This window comes from Ranitomeya variabilis, chromosome 4, assembly GCF_051348905.1.
Source record: "Ranitomeya variabilis isolate aRanVar5 chromosome 4, aRanVar5.hap1, whole genome shotgun sequence".
NCBI lineage: Eukaryota > Metazoa > Chordata > Amphibia > Anura > Dendrobatidae > Ranitomeya > Ranitomeya variabilis.
Genome location: NC_135235.1, coordinates 267,588,508 through 267,609,845, shown reverse-complemented (window position 1 = coordinate 267,609,845; position 21,338 = coordinate 267,588,508). Strand labels below are relative to the sequence as shown.

The window sequence follows — 21,338 nt, the reverse complement described above, 5'->3', positions numbered from 1 at the left end:
CACACACCCTGTGTGAACTCTGCTTTATGTTATTGCTAGAATAGTGCTTTGGATGAAAAATGTATCATCAGACTATTGTAATTTAAGGAGAGGTGGGCGAAGGCGAGGAAGCCGGAAAGCTTCTTGTGCACGGTGTTTTACGTTCCCACGGTTACCATACGCTGGGGCACCCCAGCCGGCGTTAGGACGGCACACTCTGTCACTGCCATCGGGCACGGTTTGGATTTCTGCATGCCTTTACTTTTCATCATAAACCACTAGACTGACTGACATTTTCTGCCCAGCAGTCGTTACATTGCCTCGAGGTTCTCCGGATTACATGCTCCGTCCCGGCTGGTCTTAGGGCTCCTGAATTCACTTGGCAGAATATCATTTACTACCACGAGATGAGCTGCCATTATTAATTTTTATTGCGTGCTTGCTGCCTCTTCTGACACAGCGGGGTCATTGTTCAGGCACAGCAGAACCTCGGCCGCTGTCTGGTCCAATGCACAATCCAAAACTATTTCTTGCTTTTCAGTGTGGGCACTCAGTGCCAGTCCGACATCACTTTCTCATGTGCTGCCCGCAGGATTTCACGCGCAAGACAAAATTGAAATCTGAAACAAAATTTCAACAGCTTTGTCTTTCGGGTCAGTCCATCAGTAGAAGCTGGGAGTTGAGGGTAGAGAAGGCTTGACTTCTGTAGAAGAGATATCCGAATTGTTCCTTTATAAAATATTGTTGGCACGTCTATCTGCTCTGTGTAGTCATTTGGATTTATATTAGAGCTGAGCAAAAAGATTTGCCGCACCCTCATATGGCGTCAATAGGCAGCTGGACCAGGGCAGTGCAAACTTCTCCTGGCAATTGGATGCTGACCTGCTGGACTGACTCTTGTGATTACTTGGCCCACTCCATGTCATGACATCGCAGAGTTTGTGAACGAAATAAATATGTCCATGATGCCACAAGAAGTTGCACTTCCCTGATTCTGTTGCCACAGACCATGGTCCTAGGAATGTTTTTGCTCAACGTTATCTTCCAGCCAACTGCCCCAAGCTTTCAAACATAATCCTAGAAAATTCGAGGTGTATCGGACTGAAAGGGGATGAGTTTTGAGCAATCCTTCACCCAAAAGTAGGTATTTAACGTAGGGGGCATTCCCAGGACGGTTTGGTGGGCAGTAAATATGTATAATATATACCCACTTTCCCTGGAGCGCCAGTGGCCACCACTTTCTCCTGGCGTTTCCCAATCTTTCCAAGAGAAGTCTTTAACATTTTTTTGGTATTTTGACTGTGGGTGAGTGGAGATTTGGATGTGCGCAGTAGTGGTGCCCATTACTATGTTGATGTCTAAATGTTTTTTCTGCTTTACACGTTCATCCCTGGCCTTGCTTCAGTTTTTCCATCTTGCCTTCCCTTTTACCGGTCTCCTCCATCTTGCAGCAGAAAATGTGCTTGGTATTTTTTTTTTGCGCTTCAACAGGAGGATAGCGGCCAACCCAGTTAATGGGACCCCATCTGTTATGACTGCCATTACCTAGCCATAGTTTACTGTCTATACCAAGACACATTAATTCAGAAAAGGGCACATAAGGCCAGAGAGAGCCCATAAGGCTACTATCGGATGGCCTCATCTTCGGAGACTGTGTGAATCTGCCCAAGCACATGCAGTCCCTAGAAGAGGACCCAGCTCTGGAGATCACATCACCCTTATCCATTTTTAGGATTTGTAGACCGGTAATGATAAAATCGAGTACCACAATTCCTAGATCGGAAATTATACAGGAAAAAGATGTATATTTGTACCGTGTTAGCCAGTAGATAGAAAAATATTAATATTTGAGAGTCGTCATTGGTTGATACCTTTTATTGGCTAACGGAAAAGATGGTAGCAAATTACAGCTTTCAAGGCTACTCAGGTCTATTCGTCAGGCATAGTGTAACAGAAAATCTGAAGAATCCTATTTATACAGAACAGGGCTCAGGAATAATGCTATCTAATAATAGATAAGACATGTATTGCATTATTCCTGTGTCCTGTTGTGTATAAATATGTGACTCTTCATTTTTTAATTTTTTTTGCATTAGCCTATGCCTGATGAAGAGAACTGAGTAGTCTCGAAAGCTTGCAATTTGTTATCATCTTTTCCATTCGCTATTAAAAGGTATCAACAACTGGAGGACTCTCAAATTTTAATATTTTTCTAGATCAGAAACGGCGACATAGGAAGGATTGGTAATTTGACTATTAAAGGGAGTTTGTCATCACAAATAGACCATTGAAGCCAAGCACAGGTGCTCTGTGCTCCCTTCGTGTGACTAAATAGTTTAGTGCACCTCGTGGGAGACTGCGGTAAAAGAAGCAGATGGGGAGGTGGATTTAAATGATTGGCAACACCGAATGGCATTTCTTTGTAGACTCCCTTTAAGAAAATTAACTGTTTAAATAGTCTCACTTCTGTTAACTCATTTTTTTAAAAGGTTTTGCCAGATTTTTTTTTATATAATCTTTGTTAAAATTTTAAAATCTTTCAATTTTGATAACAGGGCTACTTTAGAGTTGCAAGTCTTGTTTCAGGAAACAACACATGTACAAAGTCAAAATGAACCGACTTCTGACCCTATCTTTTGTAATGAAGCGTGTGCAAAACTCATTGTGTATGGAGGGAGAGGAGGTGAGCTGTGACATTACCCATTGTAGTTGGGTCTGGTGTTATCATCTGTGTACAGAGGTGTAACCAGTCATTGTAATCCTCTCTTAACAATCAGGCTGCGGAAAATCATCCAGAAAGAATTGGAAGTACAGTCTAAAAAAAGTGTAAAAATGTGAAAAATTTCAAAAATTTTTTTTAATGCAGATTGTGATGTGAAAAAAATGGCCATTTTTAAAAATAAATAAATTGTAACCAGGGCTGTGGAGTCGGTAAGCCAAACCTCTGACTCCTCAATTTCCATGACAGCGACACCGACTCCACCAAAATGGACTCCAACTCCACAGCCCTGATTGTAACACAAAAACCTCAAACAAGCAATGGGTCGTTTTCGGAAGAGACGCCCCATTTTTCCCCGAATATCGCAATCTGAGTACGAATCCCAATGCTAAAATTTGACCACTGGTCCCATGACCTGAAATAGACCGCTTACGAGACCGTTTTATTTCGGGTCAGAAGACCAGTCTGCGCGTCGAGGTCCGTGTTTATAAAGATGTCTAAATTATTTTCACAGTGGACTAATTTTTGGAAGAAGCATAACCAAAAAGCCAATCCTCGTGCAACTAATTAGCTTGATGTTTCATGCAAAGGCGTAGAGGAATATTCTGCAGTTTCTGTGTTCGCTGCTTTACGTCCTTCAATATTTTGTCTTTATTTCTGATATCGCCTGCTGACAGACCGCATTCACTGGTTTAATGCCATCACTATTAATTTAAGTTTGTTTTTTTTGCTGTTATATATATTTTTTTTTTCTTAATATTTCATCTGAATTTCATGCCGCTTTCCAATTGATGTATTGCAAATATTTGTGTCACGTGTATTCCATGTTAATGTATATATTTTCCATTAATATCCCGCTGGTTTCCTCTTTGTAGAAGTCTTTTTTGTTGTACTGTTGTATTAATTACCCCTTTAATTACCTTATTTCATGAATCATTTTATGGATGTTTTGCAAATGATATCCTGCTCCAGTATTCACATTAATAGTGTCCTGGTTTCCATCGATGCATTGATATCCTACAGATTTTTTTTTCCCATTGATATTGTGCTTTTTGTGATGTGTTTTTTTATTTTATTTTATTTTTTTAATTTGGAATTTTTGTTTTCCTTGTTTTTTCCATCCAGATCCCCCTACCACTCCCCCACCACCCACAACAACCACCACTACCACCACAACTACCACACCCACCACCACCACCACCCCAGGTATGGTAACTTCATAACATGTGTGTACGTCACTTCCCTGCATGTGCTTTGGTTTGGGGGTGGGGGGAGGGAAAGGGATCGCATTTTTTTCAGGTGGTTTGCAGCCTCTGACCCTCGAGTGAGCTATATTTTATAATTTATGACATTGGACTATCTTAGAGGACTTGTCACTTGCCTTAAATATGTCATTTGTCTTTACCTGGTGTAAATCCCGCTGTTCTCCTGAATCTGGCGTTTTTTCTTTTGTTCCTGCACCTCCGCATTCCGGAGATATGATGCCGTCTTCCCTGTGTATAATAAATCTACTTTTTGGGCCTGGTAGTCGGCTCTTTTCTTGATAACCACACCCAGTTGGCTAACAAGGCTTGATTTTTATACTCCTCGGAAATGGAGACACCAAGAAAAAAAATAAAAACGTCAAATTCAAGATAAGAGGCATTTACACCAGCTTGAAAAATTCCCTATTTACGATAAGTGACAGGTCCTCCTTCAATGGGTCATCCCAGAAACAAGGTATGTCGCCTATCTGTAGACCAGAAAATAAATGGGGATCTCACAGCTGAAACTCACCGAACACAAGTCTCCAGTGGAAGTGGAGACGTACTGAGCATGTGCAGCCACTGCTCCAACAAGGGAGGTGGTCGCACATGCTAAGTACCGCACCACGCACACAAGGGCCTTGGAGATCATCTTTCTTGGGGTGGGTGGGGGTCTCATCAGCTGGACCGCCAGCAATCATGCATTTATCATGTATCCTGTGGATGGGTAATGATTTTTTTTTTTTAGGACAACCCACTTTAATAACTTCATGTGGTCATCAGGGACAGTCCACAATCATTCTCCCATTCTTGGGGTGCGGCCACATCAGACAGAATTGCTAAAGATATTCTGTATGGGTTTGGACAGTGAAAATTTGATTTCAGCTTGGCCAAATTTTACCCAATTTTTGCAGAATCTTTCCCACATGAAAACATCAGATTTTAACCACATCTTGTATTTCTCTTTACAATTTTCTTTTTGGATTTTACTTCTTACAAGATAAAGAAATGAAATCTGCAAGAAAATCCACGTGTTATATAATAATGTTTTATGGCAGATTCAACACACTTTTTTTTACCATCTTGTGTCCTTAAAGGAGAGAAGATTTTTTTTTTCTCCAGTTTTTCTAAAATGGAGTAACTTTGGAAATAGCCTAGATTAAAAATCTCTGTCTCCATAGTAACAGACTACAATCCCTGTGTAGTCAGACCCTGCAGCCTTATTACCATAGGACTGTAGAGACAAAACGGGACATTTTACATGCATTTCTACGGACCGCAGAGATCTAATATATGTGATGCAACATATTTGTCAATTTTGTAAACATAGAAATTGGCTTAAAGGGATATTTCCATCTTAAACATTCATAATGTACACACTCAAATTTTAAGGGTTAATGGTCTGTTAATTGGCACACAAGAGTCATAAATTCAGCAGTAGTCTTCCTGAATACTCATTGGGGCCAGAGCAGCCTACAAGTGATAGACCTTTTTGGACAATGTTTGGCAGCCATTTTTTGCCCATTAATATCTGCCAATTTTGGGGTAACTTTTTATTACCTCTATGCATTACAGCCGCCATAACTTTTGTCGTTTTCTTTTCTATCAGTGTGACTGTATGAAGTTTTGTTTTATGCGAGAGAAATTTTAACGTTTTTTGGCCCATTGTGGGGTCTGGTTGATTGAACTGTTCAAGCAAGATTGGGCAGGTATGTAAGATGGATGGACAAAGTGTCAAGTTTGGAAGTGATCTCCTATTCATCAAAAGGGGAGGATAACTTCCCAATCGATGGGCTTTTAACTGCTCTGACCCCCTACGATCCCGAGCTCCATGTGAATGGTGCAGAGACCGAGCATGTGCACTGCTGCTCCATTCATTCTTCATGAGTGCCAAAAATCAATACAGTGTAGAGCTTGGCTTCTGTTATGGCAAACCCAGCCTATCCATTTCCTATGTGCTAAGTTTGGAAATTATCCCTTAGTCCTGGAATAGGATAACATCCCGATAACTAGAGGTCCAGCCATTGGGACCAACACTGAACCGAAGATCCAGGGCTCTAAAAACTCCTGCTAAGTGAAGACTGATTAAACACACCTCCGCTCCATTCATTCTTCATGAGATTGCCAAAAAACAGCCGGGGGCACCACTTTGCTTTCTTTGGCGGGTCCTTAAAGAAAGTATGGAGCAGAGCACACATTCTCTGCCTCAGTTCTTTTCAGACAGGACTCTTTAGACCTCCATTCTGGGGATTGGTGGAATCCACGGGGATAAAGAAGTTATGTCTTATCCTATGGATAGTACGTATCTTCTAGTCTTGTTACCTGTTAAAGCTTCAAAGGCGTTAGCCTGCAAAGGTAAGTACAGATCATCGAGTAAGATGGAGTGGGAAAGGGCCCCCCTTAATTGAGCCAGAGCCTAGAACCGCTCACAATGAGGTCACTACCACTATGGCAGACCCAGCCTGTCCATATCCTATTTGCCAAGTTAATAAGTTATCCCCTATCCTTGGAATAGCGGATAATTGGGGTCCATCTGTTGGAACCACCACTGATCCCGAGAAACAGTGCTCCAAAGAATCGTTCTAAATGGAGCAAAGGCTAATGAAAGAACATCTCTGCTCCATTCATTCTTAATGGGATTGCCAAAACCCAGCTACAATATCTCCGGCCGTCTCATTCAGAAGGAGATCTTCAGATCTCGTTATCGTTGGTGAGGGGAGGTCCTTGCAGTCAGATCACATCAATCAGGAATTTATTGCTAGGGGTAACTTATAGTCTTGGTACAATACAAAGGTAAGTGCAGATCACAGTAGGATGATGTGGTAGAGGAAGTAGGATGGAGTGGGAACGGTCTCCTGGTTGGGAACCCCTTAATTGAGCTAGAGCTTACAACCGCTCACAAAGAAGTCGTTTCCACTGTGGCAATGCCAGCTTGTCCTTTTCCTATGTGCTAAGTTTGGAAGTTATCGGAATCACTGTGGGTCCAATTGCTGGGACCATCTCTGATCCTGAGAAACAGTGCTCTGAAGAGTCCCATCTAAAGGGGCAAATGCCTCCACTCCATAAATTCTTAATGAGATTGCCAAAAACCAGCTCCACTATCCCTGGTGGTCCCATAGAGAATGAATGGAGCAGAGGTTTGCACGCTTAGCCTCCGCTCCATTCAGAAGGGCTCTCCCGGTCTCTAGATTGTTGGGGGTCCCAACAGTCAGACCCCAACGATCAAGATTGTATCCTTCTAGTCTTTGTACATACCCTACAAAGGTAAGTGTAGATCATAGAGTGGGATGGAGTGGAAGAGGGGGGAAGTAGGATGGAGTGGGAAGGGTCCTCTGGTTGGGAATCCCTTAATTGACTTAGAGCGTAGAGTCACTCACGAAGAGGTCTCTTCAGCTCTGGAAAATCCGTCCTGTCCATTACTTAGATGATCAGCTAATTATTTGATTGGCCTCCATCTAACCCTAGATTTCCACCACAGCGGTTATCTGGGCGAGCTCGTACCAACTGACCTTCCGAATCCAGACCTGCAGTGATCGGGCGGCTTCTATTAAAAAAATGTAATGAGAAAAACCCTTTCGACTCGAACAGTCTAAATTATCAGGCAGGCTGGCCACTCCATCTCCTAGCAACCGTGTGAAACATTATATTACTTTGATTACATTCCGTTTTTTCCCCTTTTTTACGTTTTTTTTTTTTTTTTTTTAAGAACCATGAAACTGTTCACGTCTGCAATCGCTTTTGTCAAACTGTATGTGAAATAGTTGGAAATAGGAGTTTTCCTCACAGTGACACGTCCCCGGTGGCACAGTGTTACGTGACACAGGTGTTTGCCCGGCGCACACAGGGTCAAGTGGTTTATTTATGCTGGTTCCTGTAGTGCATGGTAATTTCCGTGATTTCCCTAATTAAAGGGATTTTCAAGCATGACCGAGCTATTCTGAGCCTCTGGTCTGTCGATTTGCAGTAAATTGCAGCGTGCGCTTCCTTTTCATCCTAAAAAATGCATAAGGAGGCCGAGCCGTGTGGTTATGATAAATGATGCCATATGTAAATGACTGCGTGCTTATCAAGCCCGGGTGGATTTCCAAAGCGCTTTTTTTTGCTCCATGATGTGGAACCAATCGGTCAGTAAAGAAAATTCACAAAGAGATGCCAGATAATGTAATGTACTGTGCAAAAATCCTAATGTTTGATGCAGTTTTGTAAAACAGCTGGACAAACTCATTTGTTATTAATTATTCTGTGTTCTTGGGTATACCATCTTTCAGACATCCCCCAGTTATTGCTGGCATGTCACACTTAAAGGGATTGTCCAGGACTACAGTATGATGCAGGTCATCAGTATCAGATCGGTGGGGTTCTGACACCCCAAGAGATCAACTGTCAAGTGCGGCTTGGATCCACAGTAGAACACCACAGCTCCATCCACTGAGTAGGGGGCCATTCTCAGTACTGCAGCTCCGTTCCTATTAGAGTAAACACTACCTGAGCTGCAGTACTTGGGTATGGCCACTACCCAGTGTACGACGCTGTTCTGCTTCCATTCTTTACACTCTGTACATCCGGCCGCCGCAGGTCCTGCTGTCACCTTATCGTCAGTGGTCCTTGGTGTCGAAGCCCCAACAATCTGTTATTGAATACCATCGGATAGGTCATTGATATCTAGCTCCTGGATAACCTCTTTAGTGGTGGTTTGAGATGTATAAAAAAGTGCAAAATAAAATTGGGAACCGGAGTGAGTTCCTTTTAGTATTGTTGGAAAAAGAAAACCACCCTTTTCCACTGTCTAAACAAAAAAAAAAAAACAAGCAAAAAGATCTGCGATGAACAAATCGATTCACAAGACCCTGGTCCAGTTGGCAGCTCAGCAATTCGATGGCTGCTGGTTAGGAGCCTGGAAAGCCACTTCCTACCTGCCAGCATACCCAGCTGACTTGTTTGATTAGCCGGCCTGGCACAACAATATTGTTGTGGCCAACTAATCAAAAGAGCAGTAGGAGATGCAGGTAGGAGGTGGTTTGCAGGGCTCCCATCCAGCGGCCATCGAGTGCTAAGCTGGTCACTAGACCAGGATCCTCATCTCTGTTGCACACCTATGAAAAAAAGCAATTGGCAAATCTGTGGTCTGTCCAACATTTCACAATGTTTGCCTGTTTTAGGTCCCGAGATGGTAGACTACAACCTTTTTTCCTACCCACTTATTAAAAAAAATAAAAGTTTTGAGGTTGGCCCAAAAAAATTTCATGTGTACAGAGGAAGAAAAAGTCCACTTTGCTGTTCTAGGAAAATTAATCCTGATAATTTCATGCAGGATTAGTCTAAAGAGCAAAAGAAGATATCTTCAGATAACTTGTATCCATTTCTGTCCCATGTAAATAATGGTGACCCATTTTGCATCTTTGTTCTCTTAAGAATGCAATTGTAACATCAACTGATCTTCACAGTACCATCGAAGGAACTAAAGAATCCAGTCTATCCATAAACAGAGAGATGGTGAGGAAAAATGTAGCTAATATAAATCTCCTGGTCCAGATGAATTACATCCTAGGGTTCTGAAAGAGCAGCAGCAATTGCAGAACCACTAGCCAAAATCTTTGAAAAATCCTGGAAAACAGGAGAAGACTCAGAAGATTAAAGAAGGGCAAATGTCCCTATCTTCAAAATAGGAAAGAAGACGGAGCCAGGAAATTACAGGCCAGTGAGGCTGGCTTCTATACCAGGAGAAATCTTTGAACTAATTATTAAACAGCATGTAAGTACTTGGAAAAGAATACCGTAATTAACCAGAGCCCGCATGGGTATGTAGCAAACAAGTCATGCCAGACTAACCTAATTTCCTTCTATGATGGAATCACTGACTGGGTGGATCAGGGAAATGCGGTGGATATAGTATATCTCGAGTTCAGCAAAGCATTTAGTAAAGTATCTCATATTATCCTTATTGCAAAAATGTCCAAGTATGGGATTGACAAGGCTAGGGTTAGGTGGATTCATAACTTCCTCAGTGATCGTACTCAAAGAGCGGTAATAAATGGTTTCACATCCAATTGGAAGAGTATTTCAAATGCGATACCACAAGGCTCTGTCCTGGCCCCAGTGTTCAACATTTTTATACATGATCTAAATAAGGGAACTGAAGGTAAACTAATCAAATTTGCAGATGATGCAAAGCTAGGAGGGATAGCTAACACTAGAGAAGACAGAGAAAGGATTCAGAAGGATCTAGAAAAGCTTGAACAATAGACAACGACTGATCAAATGGTATTTAACAGGAAGGGATAAATGCAAGATTCTACATATGGGCAAGAAAAATGAAAATTGCATTTATAGAATGGTAGAAATAGAACTAAGCAACAGCACGTGTGAAAAAGACTTAGGTATACTAATAGATCTCAGACTACATATTCCCTTTAAACGGGCATTGAGCAGATTTGCAATAAAAGGAGAGGTCTAAAAGTTTTTTTTTTCCATGTTAATATACGATAAGGAACGTGCCAACCCTGATGAAGCTACAAGAGTAACTGTACTGTACTATTTACTATTACTGGAGTCACCCACACTGATTGGTGAAGTGAAAAGACTGAAGAGCTCTTCTCGAAAAGTGAAAGCAGCTGAATAGAAAGTCTGAGCCCACCTTTAGCGAACAGGAAGAGGCCGCTCTTGGCTCAGAGCTCTCCATTTTCATTTTAACAATTGCCGAGGGTCTCCGCAATCAGCCACCTCATCAAAACCTTACATGTTAAAAGATTTTTGGAAAAGTCCGGCTAATATTCACATGTGGTTATGTGGCATCTATCTTTTGGTTTTGAAGGATGACAAAAAATAAAATATATATTTCCCCCTTGAAATAGTGCCAGGTTTGTCTCTGGCTTGTCTGGTATTACAGATTAACGCTATATATATTTTTTTGATATATATCTTGGCCAGTCCAAAAGTGTTAACACGAGAAATGCAGTTCTGTCAACCGGCATCATGTTATAAAGGAGACTGATGTGGGATAAGATTTTGTAATTTATTTTTTTAATATTTATTTAAATCTCTGCTCATTCAGGGCTTGGAGTCCAGTGGGAGGTCTTAATTAGCTGCAAGGCTGTCAATTACTGAGTAAAACCTCCCACTGGACTCTTTAAAACTGGACTATACGGAGACTAATTTATATGCCTGCTTATTCTGGGTTTAGTAGTCCAGTGAGCGGTATCGCTCAATAATGGAGTCTTTCTGAATGTAGATCACGAATTAGCACCTCCCACTGGACTCTTAAGGCTCAGAATGAGTGGAGATTAAAATGAATAGCGTACAAGTTATGCTGCGTCTTTTACCCCAAGACAATATATCGATCTTCTCGGCTCCTCTTGACCTATAACATGATGACAGGTCCCCTTCAAATTGAAGCTCTACCTTGGGCGACAAAAAGGGCTTAATACAAACTTGGAACCAAAAAATGTATCTAAGCGAGGCCAAAACTCCAGAGTCCCCAAGAGTTATATTATTGGGCCCCTACTGCCCATAGTTCCTTTGGTCCTAGAAGGTTGTGCTCCTTTCAGGACTGGAGGTAAGTGTGAGGTGTCTCTCTGGTGTATGACTGTCACGTTTTCCCTTGTCTTACAAATTCAATGCTGTGTGAGATTCATTATTGCTTGTGTATTATCTGTTCCCTTTATTTTGTCCCATTTTTCCCTTTTTTTGCATGCTGTTCCTTCCGTTTCCTCCCTTCCTCCTCCTCTTCCCGTGTGTAGACGCAAGTGCAACGACAGAGCCTGCGGTTCACGGTTGGTATCAGCTTTCTGTTCTCTATTTCCAGATGCCAACAAGCCATGCCAGTAGTGTAAAGGGATAGTAGAACGCCTCCATCACCGGGCCGGGGCAAGGAGAACGGCGATCTATTACTTATTGCCCATTGTGTCCATTCTAGCATCGATTGTATCCATTTATTTGGCTTCACATCTAGTGGTGGGTTCTGTGGTCCATTAGATTCAGAACTAGATCTCTTTCCAACGTCGGGCCTGGCTTGTTGCTCTGTTTGGTTTGTCTTGTCTACATTCTGGTCCTTTCCTGAGACCTGTGCATGAAATGCATGACTGCACTAATGGCTAATGCGGCTGGTGGGACCTGCAACGTTCTGAAACACTCTTGCGCAAGTCTTTACACGTTTTGCAAGAAAAAGTACAGTTTTTTCATATCTTGCTGATATTTATGCTAAAAATGCACGAAGCGGAGATGAAATGTGTGAAAAGTCTTGACCTGCTAGATGAGGGTCGAGAGAAATCCAGGAACCAGGGCACCAGACGTCCTCCTTTGGGTAACTTTATTGGTAAAGAAAAATTAAAATTTCTCTTCCATGCACGGGCCTTTATTGAGCCATAGAAAATGAAAGAGATGCATTTCTATGGCTTGATAAAGGCCCTGTGTGGCTGAAACGTGATTTTTCTCGACCAAAAGGAGGACTTCTTGTGCCCTGGCTCCTGGATTTCTCTGTATTGCCACAACCTTGTGGAGGGTTGCACCAAGTGTGTATGGACAACACAGCGATGCACGGGACCCATTTATTGCTAGGATGAAAGTTAAGATACGTAATGGAATTTTGTCTAGACAATTGCTAAACTAGGAAGTTTTGGGTGACAGTGCCAATTGGATAAATGCTGGACGATCACATAGATTTTCAGGCAATAGGCAACCATCTATGTGTATCGAGCTCTGTCTATACTTCAGACAGCCTATGTTGGGTGAACAGGAGGATGGATGGGGCATTTTTAATTTCAGCATCCTAATCTTGGTTCCTTAAGGCTTCCACGTTCTCTATTGACTAAACATGCAGGGTTGAATGGGTGAGTCAGGTGGAATACTGAGTCAGGCCTCATCTGGAATACTGTGTCTAGTTCTGGGCACCACATTTTAAAACAACATTTTAAAAACTGAAGCACGTTCAGAGAAGAGCTACCAGGATGGTGAGCGGACTGTAAAGTATGTCCCACGAGGAACGGTTATAGGATCTTTGAATGTTTAGCTTGCAAAAACGAAGGCTAAGAGGAAACTACAAAAATCTAAAGGGCTGTCACAGTGTAGAGGGATCATCATTATTCTCATTTGCACACGGAAACATGAGAAGCAATGGAATGAAACTGAAAGGGAGAAGAGACAGATTAGACATTAGAAAAACTTTGACAGTGAGGGTGATCAACGAGTGGAACAAGCTGCCAGAGAGGTAGGCAGTAGTGATGAGTGAGTATACTAGTAGCTCGGGTTTTCCCAAACACGCTCGGGTGATCTCCGAGTATTTGTTAGTGCTCAGAGATTTAGTTTTTGTCCACACAGCTGGATGATTTGCGGCTACTAGACAGCTTGAATACATGTGGGGATTCCCTAGCAACCAGGCTTCCTCCACATTTACTTAGGCTGGCTAGCAGCTATAAATCATGCAGCTGCTTCAACAAAAACTAAATCTCCGAGCAGTCACAAATACTCGTAGACCACCCGAGCAACGAGTATACTCGCTCATCACTAGTGGGGAGTTCTCCTTCAATGGAAGTCTTCAAACAGGGGCTAGACAGACATCTGTCTGATATGGATCAGTGAATCCTGCATTGAGCAGGGGGTTGGACACGATGACCCCGGACGTCCCTTCCAGTTCTAACATTCTATGAGTAGCTGTCTCCAATAGCAATCCTCCAACATCTTAGGTGATAATTGATTGATGGATGGGGTTTGACTGCTGGGACTTGAACTAATTGGCATAACAAGGCACTTTTAGGGCACAGTTAGACGGCCGTATAAATCGGACCAAAATCGAATTCAGTGTACGGACTGGCCGGCAGCTTTCCTGGCCCGAGCGGGATAGCTGCACATAAATATATATAGCTGTCACTCTTGGATTGGTAGACCTGCCGGCCAGTCCGAAAATTGAGTTCTGACCTCTTTCCTAATTATATGGCCGTCTGACTGTCGAACATTGTAGGTTTCAGCGGTCAGACCCCGCACTGATTAGTAAGTTTTCTTCTGTTTTGTGAATCGGTGATAACTTATTTTCACCGGACATCCGCTATAAGTGTGTGATCACTAGCGATGAGCGAATATACTCGTTGCTCAGGTTTTCCCAAGCACGCTCGGGTGATCTCCAAGTATTTGTTAGTGTTCAGAGATTTAGTTTTCATCGTGACAGCTGAATGATTTACAGCTACTACCCAGCCTGAGTACATGTGGGGATTCCCTAAAAGCCAGGCAACCCTCACATGTACTCTACTCAGCCTGGGTAGTAGCTGTAAATCATTCAGCTGAGTCGATGAAAACTAAATCTCCGAGCACTAACAAATACTCGGAGACCACCCGAGCAACAAGTATACTCGCTCATCAATAGTGATCACCTTTTTTACAGTTCTGAATTTGATTTGATGATACTATAGGGCCCCATACACATGTTATCGGACACTGCCAACTTTTTTTTTTGCTGGGAGTGGTCAACTATCCAGTGCGTATGGTGGCTACTGACTATCCCCCGACAGATAATGTCTGGGAAGAGAAGTATCCGTTAGTTAGCACTTTACTAATGGCTCTGATGATGAGATAGCTAGCCAAGATGTATGGGGCACCTTAAAGTTTATATCTTCCAAGATCTCTAACAACAAAGATCCATCTACACAAATATATTACTTCACTATTATTTTATCCTGATGCCAACAATCGTAAGATTATGTTGCAAATTAATTAGAGTTAAGCAAAAGCCTCCTACCTGCCCGTATCCGCAGCACCATTTCTGATTAGTTGGCCCCACTCAACGTCATCATTGCTGTTCTGCACACATTATGTCTCACTGGGCATATTAATCACGAGGCGCCAGGGATGCCGGAAGCTAGGAGGTGGTTACGGTCTGGTGGCCACAGACTACCAATGTGGCCACCAGACCAGGGCCCTGCGAACCTACTTGCTGAACACTAATGTAGACCTCACAGTTTGCCAGTGTAAGACCCTGTTTCAGGTGGCTTATTGATGGAAGTTTTTAGCATCTGTATTATGGCACAAGTCCCACCCTGACGACGATGCGACCCTCCTAAACTAGCCGCATCCTAGATCCTCAAGATTCTGTTAGTTCCGTCTGAGACTTCTCGCCATGATACAGACCCTAAATTGTGCCCATTTAAATGACACCTTACCCTGTCTACTGAAGGGAAAGTTGTGCTAATGTCTTCCCTTGTTTACTTTTTTCAGATCCATTCCTTATTTATTAGAGTTTAAGATAGGAATTGATCTCTTAGTGCACCAGGATTTCACTGTAAATACCCCAATACACATTAGGCTAAAGTCAGCTGATCCCGCTGATATGGTATGGGTGGGGTTGGCTGACAGTCTAATGCAGAGGTCCCCAACGTTTTGGATCTTGAGAGCCACATTCAGCCCTGACAGAGGGTCGCGAGCCACATTCAGCTCTCGCCCCCCTCACTATAGTGGCAACCAAAGCCCCCATTACAGGCATAATGGTTACCAAAGCTTTTCCACAAAAATCAATCACCCCAAAGCAGTATACAAAGATCCAGGGGTTCCTACAATACCCCCATTCAGTATTCTCCTATAAAGCACTCCCAAGACACTGTCTCATTCAGCTTCAAACACTTCCTCTGACAGGTGGTGTCATCTTGTCTCCAGCGTACCATGCTTAATTCATCTCAAAACCCCTAACACCAGTATATGTGCATCCAGATCTGCTCTTCTGTGCAGGGCTGCTCACAAAATTCACCATCTTCAGATGTGCTCTTCATACCTGTTTGATAGAACAGGAGCTAATGCACCAAGCTGACAGACAGCCACGAGCCACAATTCATGGGACCGCGAGCCACATGTGGCTCCCGAGCTACAGGTTGGGGACTGCTGGTCTAGTGCTTATGAGGGACCTTCAACAGATAATGATCGGGGAATATCAACAGATAGATAATTCTGGCAGCATCTCTCTCAGCGAGATCACAGGAGCTCTCTGATGAGTGAAGCATTCCTGTGCATGGCGGAGTAGGGAGGGAGAGCTGTCGGCTAAACGCTCATTCAGTTGACAGTAGTTTATGTATGTGGGTCTTAAAGGGGTTGTCCTGCTTTAAGCTACAAGACTGCAGTCACTCTAATGCGACTGGAGACTTGAGGAGCCTTACATCGTGCGCTGTCAAAATCTTCTAGTACCAGGACAATTGAGAGAGGCCTGACACGTCTAGTCTGAATGTGACTGGGAGTATGCATTCTGCTAGCCGCTGAAAATCCTCGAAGCATGTGTGATGTGAGGATTAGCTACTCTACAATCATAGTGACTGATGTCCTGTCGCATAAAACCAAACAACCCCTTTAAATTATGGATAAGTGGATATGCTTTGCAGTGTGCACACATGGGTGCAAGTAGCAATGTGCATCTTACCTTATGTTCGGAACCCCTTTAAGTAATTCCTCCAAGTTTAGGGGTCTTGTCCCTAAAATGTTAAATAGTTGCTTAGAATCTATATTGATAGATGCAATACAGTTTGTTCCAGGAATAGGGCAGGGACAAAAATTAGATATAGATAGATAGAGTGGGATATGGATATATATATATATATATATATATATATAGAGAGAGAGAGAGAGAGAGAGAGAGAGAGAGAGAGAGAGAGAGATCAATCTAATTCAAGGACTGGGGAGATATGTCTATCCAATTTCTTTAAAGGGGATCTCTCACCACCTGTGACATGTAGCTTTTAGTAAATGCTTAAATTCTTTATATAAGGCCAGTTCTGTCGCATTTTTTTTAATAATTTTGTGTTGTACCATTCTTCCATCTTTGAACATAAAGATTGTGAATTTATTGATCACTGGGTGCTACCAGTTGAGGGCGTGTCCCTGTGCAGCCTGACAGCGTCCAATCAGTGCTGTCTGTTCAGGGACACACCCCTTAGACCGGAGTAATGGACTGTTTACTAATAAACATTGCGGAGGAATAGCAGAGGCACAATGCGGAGCTTTGTCGGGGGTATTATAGCCGGTGCCGGGCTGGTAACGTAGCCTCTGATATTAGAGTACTGTGGATATATCCTTCTCTATTTCTTGCTTGGATTGCTCTCCCGGTTCAGTAGGGCGTTACGCTGTGTATCCTCAGCACCTTCATCTAATTAGAAGGTCTGAGGTTCGGAGACGCGTTCCCCGCATATACATTGTGACATTCTGTCTGTATACATTAATTTCCAGATACAGTCTGCAGAGAAGTTTAATCAGGAGGAATTTATCAGCACTCCTCTTGTATAAATGATCCACTCGCTGACAGTTTGCATTACTCCTCCTCCCAAGCTGGAGAGGATTTATTATTATTGGTTTGCCGGCGTTGGCTTTAATCAGGATTCTTTACATGCACGAGGCTGCGATTGCCTGACCTCCTTCCTTCTCGCTCTCCTTGTTTTCGTCTTCGCTACAGTCGCCACTTTCGGTCTCTTGCTCCCTTTTCTCGTTCCTGCTTTTTTTTCGTAACTCTCTACCTGCTTATTTGCTTTTCCCTTTTTTTTTTTTTTGTTTTAGCCCTTTTAATCATGTCTCTACTGACAATATATACATATATTACTCCTGCGAGCTCACGATGAACGACGTGCTGTCTAAAAAGAATCTATAATTGTAAATGCAATGTATGTGTTGCTGCCTGTGCAGCTGCTTCACCTGCAGACGTAAATCCCATACATGGCCCCCCGAGGGCATCGGGCCTGCCAGTTCCTGTTTAATTGCCCGAGTAGCTCCCAGCACATGTATGTTATTATCGTACCACTGTGCTTCAAGCTCCTCCACCGCTACCTCAGACGCTGTAGGCCAAATACTAAGAATCTGCTAAATAAGCATCGGTTGTCACAACCGTAAGATGCTTGTTAAGTGCAAAATCTTAAATTCAGAAAATTAGGAATGGTATGAATTGAGAAAAAGGTGAAAGCTTTCTTACGGAAATCGCCACTCCCCTGGGATCTAATGATAGTATGGATTCAAAAGAATTCAAGGTGCTCATCAACTAGTGTGCTCATATAGGGGAGCCGACTGGGGGGGGTCACTTGTGTATTCGTGCCGACTGGGGGGGGTTGCTCGTGTAGGTGTCCCGGTTGGGGGGGTCACTCGTGTAGGCGTGCCGACATGGGAGGTCATTCGTGTAGGCGTGCCGACTGGAGGGGGGGTCGCTCGTGTAGGCGTGCCGACTGGGGAGGGGGTCACTCGTGTAGCCGTGCCGACTGGAGGGGGTCGCTTGTGTAGGCGTGCCGACTGGGGGGGTCGCTCGTGTAGGCGTGCCGACTGGGGGGGTCGCTCGTGTAGGCGTGCCAATTGGGGGGGCGCTCTTGTAGGCGTGCGGACTGTGGAGGGACACTCATGTAGGCGTGCCGACTGGGTGTGCACTCGTGTAGGCGTGCCGACTGGGGGGACCTCGTGTAGTTGTGCTGACTGGGGGGGTCGCTCGTGTAGGCGTGCCGACTGGGGGGGTCGCTCGTGTAGGCGTGCCAATTGGGGGGGCGCTCTTGTAGGCGTGCGGACTGTGGAGGGACACTCATGTAGGCGTGCCGACTGGGTGGGCACTCGTGTAGGCGTGCCGACTGGGGGGACCTCGTGTAGGCGTGCCGACTGGGGGGACCTCGTGTAGGCGTGCCGACTGGGGGGGTCGCTTGTGTAGGCGTGCCGACTGGGGGGGGCGCTCTTGTAGGCGTGCGGACTGTGGAGGGACACATGTAGGCGTGCCGACTGGGTGGGCACTCATGTAGGCGTGCTGACTGGAGGGGTCGCTCGTGTAGGCATGCCGACTGGGTGGGCATTCATGTAGGAGTGCCAACTAGGGGACCTCGTGTAGGCGTGCGGACTGTGGGGGGACACTCGTGTAGGCGTGCGGACTGTAGGGGGACACTCGTGTAGGCGTGCCAACTGGGTGGGTACTCGTGTAGGCGTGCCAACTGGGTGGGCACTCATGTAGGCGTGCCGACTGGGGGGACCTCGTGTAGTTGTGCCGACTGGGGGGACCTCGTGTTGGCGTGTCGACTGAGGGGGTCACTCGTGTAGGTGTGCTGACTGGGTGGGCCCTCATGTAGGCGTGCCAACTAGGGGACCTCGTGTAGACATGCCGACTGGGGTGGGACACTCGTGTAGACATGCCGACTGGGGTGGGACACTCGTGTAGGCGTGCTGACTGGGTGGGCACTCGTGTAGGCGTGCCGAATGGAGGGACCTCATGTAGACATGCTGACTGGGGGGGACCCCATGTAGTCGTGCCGACTGGGTGGCCACTCTTGCAGACATGCCGACTGGGGGGACCTCGTGTAGGCGTGTCGACTGGATGGGCGCTCGTGTGGGCGTGCCGACTGGAGGGGCGCTCGTGTGGGCGTGCCGACTGGGTGGGCACTCGTGTAGGCGTGCCGACTGGGTGGGCACTCGTGTAGGCGTGCCGACTGGGTGGGCACTCGTGTAGGCGTGCCAACTGGGGGGGACCTCGTGCAGGCGTGCCGACTGGGGGGGGGGGTCGCTCGTGTAGGCATGCCCACAAAGGGTGCATGCCAAATAATGCTGAGTTTTAATTGTAGCAGTCCAAATAAATACATGTGTGACCCTTCATCAGACTTACAGATTGCTTGTGGTTGACGAAACCAAGTGGTGAGTATACACTGAGAGGGAAGTGACAATTATATATACTCCATACATAGTACTGTCACTTTGTTCTCAGCGTTTACTCTCTGCTTGGTCCCGTCATTGTCATACAATCCATACGTCTGATGAAGGTCTGCTTTAGAGAACCCAAACATCGTTCATGTATTATTTTGAATTGCTCCAATTTACTTTCAGCATTACTATTTAGAGTGCCAAGTTTTTTACATCCCTATTGGGATGTCGACTCTACTTAAGTGGTCTGCAATACCTGACAAGGCCTGTAGACCAACGTGGCTCTGTTTCCTGAAGAATACTCTACTGCATTTTCCAGCACTACTCCAGTTTACGTTTTTTTTCCTCTTTCTGCATGTCTGCAGCATGTGGCATCTTTGCATGCTGTGCACGACCAGATCATTGCATGCTGGTAAATGCCTGACCCCGGTGTTACCTTGCTCCTCTTTCTTTGTGTGTTTGATATGTTTTGTTATTGTGCGTTTGTCACAGTCCAGAACTGTTGTGCCTGTAGCGTATTGTAATGTGTGTTTCTGGGTTAGGATACCTGCACGTACGGCGCATGCCTCCACGTACCCATTATGTAGGGCTGCCAATCTGTCCAGGTGATCCGATCCGGACGATATGCTTATGCATCCACATTGGAGTATCAGATTTCAGATGGTGACATTGTTCTTTGGTCTTTTTTTTGTCGCGGAGATTGGTTCACGTTCTTGATGTGCCTTTGCCTTCATGTCTGATTTTGCAGATTCTGCCCTTCGTTCGTCTTCTCCATTGTGCGCTTTAAGCTGTCATTCTTTTTGTCCCCTAACTAACCTGGTCTCCTTTGTTCTTCCCATTACTGGTCTGTGATCTCTTCGACATTGTCCTGCTGGGCATTATGCCCTTTGCATTATCCTATATGTCAGCTCACTGCTTGGCTTTCCATTATAACCTGCTGTGAAGACTTGGTCATATTCCTACACCTTTCCTTAATGCTCTTGATGAACCTTGCATCGCTCCGTTACCATCTGTCCTTCTGTCCTCTTTCTTCTAGTGCACTCTATACTGGTAGTTTATCGTACGTCGTGATGATAATTGTTCATCTTCTTTCTGAAGATAAATTAGCTTGTTCCTCTCTCCTTCCTCTCTTCGGTCTTGAGTTTTCCCATTTTCCTCACTTCTCTTGTTTAATCTCCTGTCTTTATTGCATATTTAGGGTTTATTATTCCCTTTGTTCATTATTCCCATGTCGTGCTTGACAATTCCCTTTTCTCCAATGCTCATGAATGTAATCCCAGTGGCCCTTTCCCACCGATATATCTGCATCCTGGTGATGGCTTTCAGTACATTGCGGTTTTCGGCTGCTTATTAAAGTCTATGGAGGCAGGGGAAGGGAGGTGCTGACTGAGAAGCAAAGTGAAACATAGAGGCACAGACCTACAGGTAGCAATTCTACTGGTTTCCAGTAAGTGTTTCATCTCAGCACAGGGATAAATTCAAAGCTCAATTTCTCAGTACTCCTTTGTAATGTTCCCCATGATGCTGCTTTCCACTAAGTGTTTATCTCACCACAGAGCTAAATTCACAGCTACATTGCTCAGTACTAATTTAGAGTGCTTTCACTGTTGCTTTCCAGTAAGTGTTTCATCTCCCCACAAAGCTGAATTCAGCTGCATTGCTAAGCCCTGCTGCATAATGTCCTGCTATGTAGAGGTAGCAGCAGCATGGAGGACAAACGGTAATGCTTCATGTCTGTGTGTGCTGTGTATGGGAGACATCATCGTAAATAATCTCCACCCACTAGC

At 44.4% G+C, this 21,338-nt stretch overlaps 1 protein-coding gene across 11 annotated transcripts in view; it reads left to right on the top strand.

Moving 5' to 3' along the window:
- Nucleotides 1-21,338, top strand: part of CADM1 (cell adhesion molecule 1) — a 239,394-nt gene that overhangs the window by 199,119 nt on the left and 18,937 nt on the right. For 4 of the 11 annotated variants that reach the window (XM_077249825.1, XM_077249827.1, XM_077249832.1 and 1 more), the window contains 2 exons: nt 3,824-3,904; nt 11,679-11,711. The exons of 2 other annotated variants lie outside the window; for them this stretch is intronic. In XM_077249825.1, the coding sequence (XP_077105940.1) occupies nt 3,824-3,904; nt 11,679-11,711 (114 nt within the window). The remainder of the gene's footprint in view (nt 1-3,823; nt 3,905-11,678; nt 11,712-21,338) is intronic. 5 more of the 11 variants (XM_077249828.1, XM_077249833.1, XM_077249836.1 and 2 more) reach the window with 2 other exon arrangements.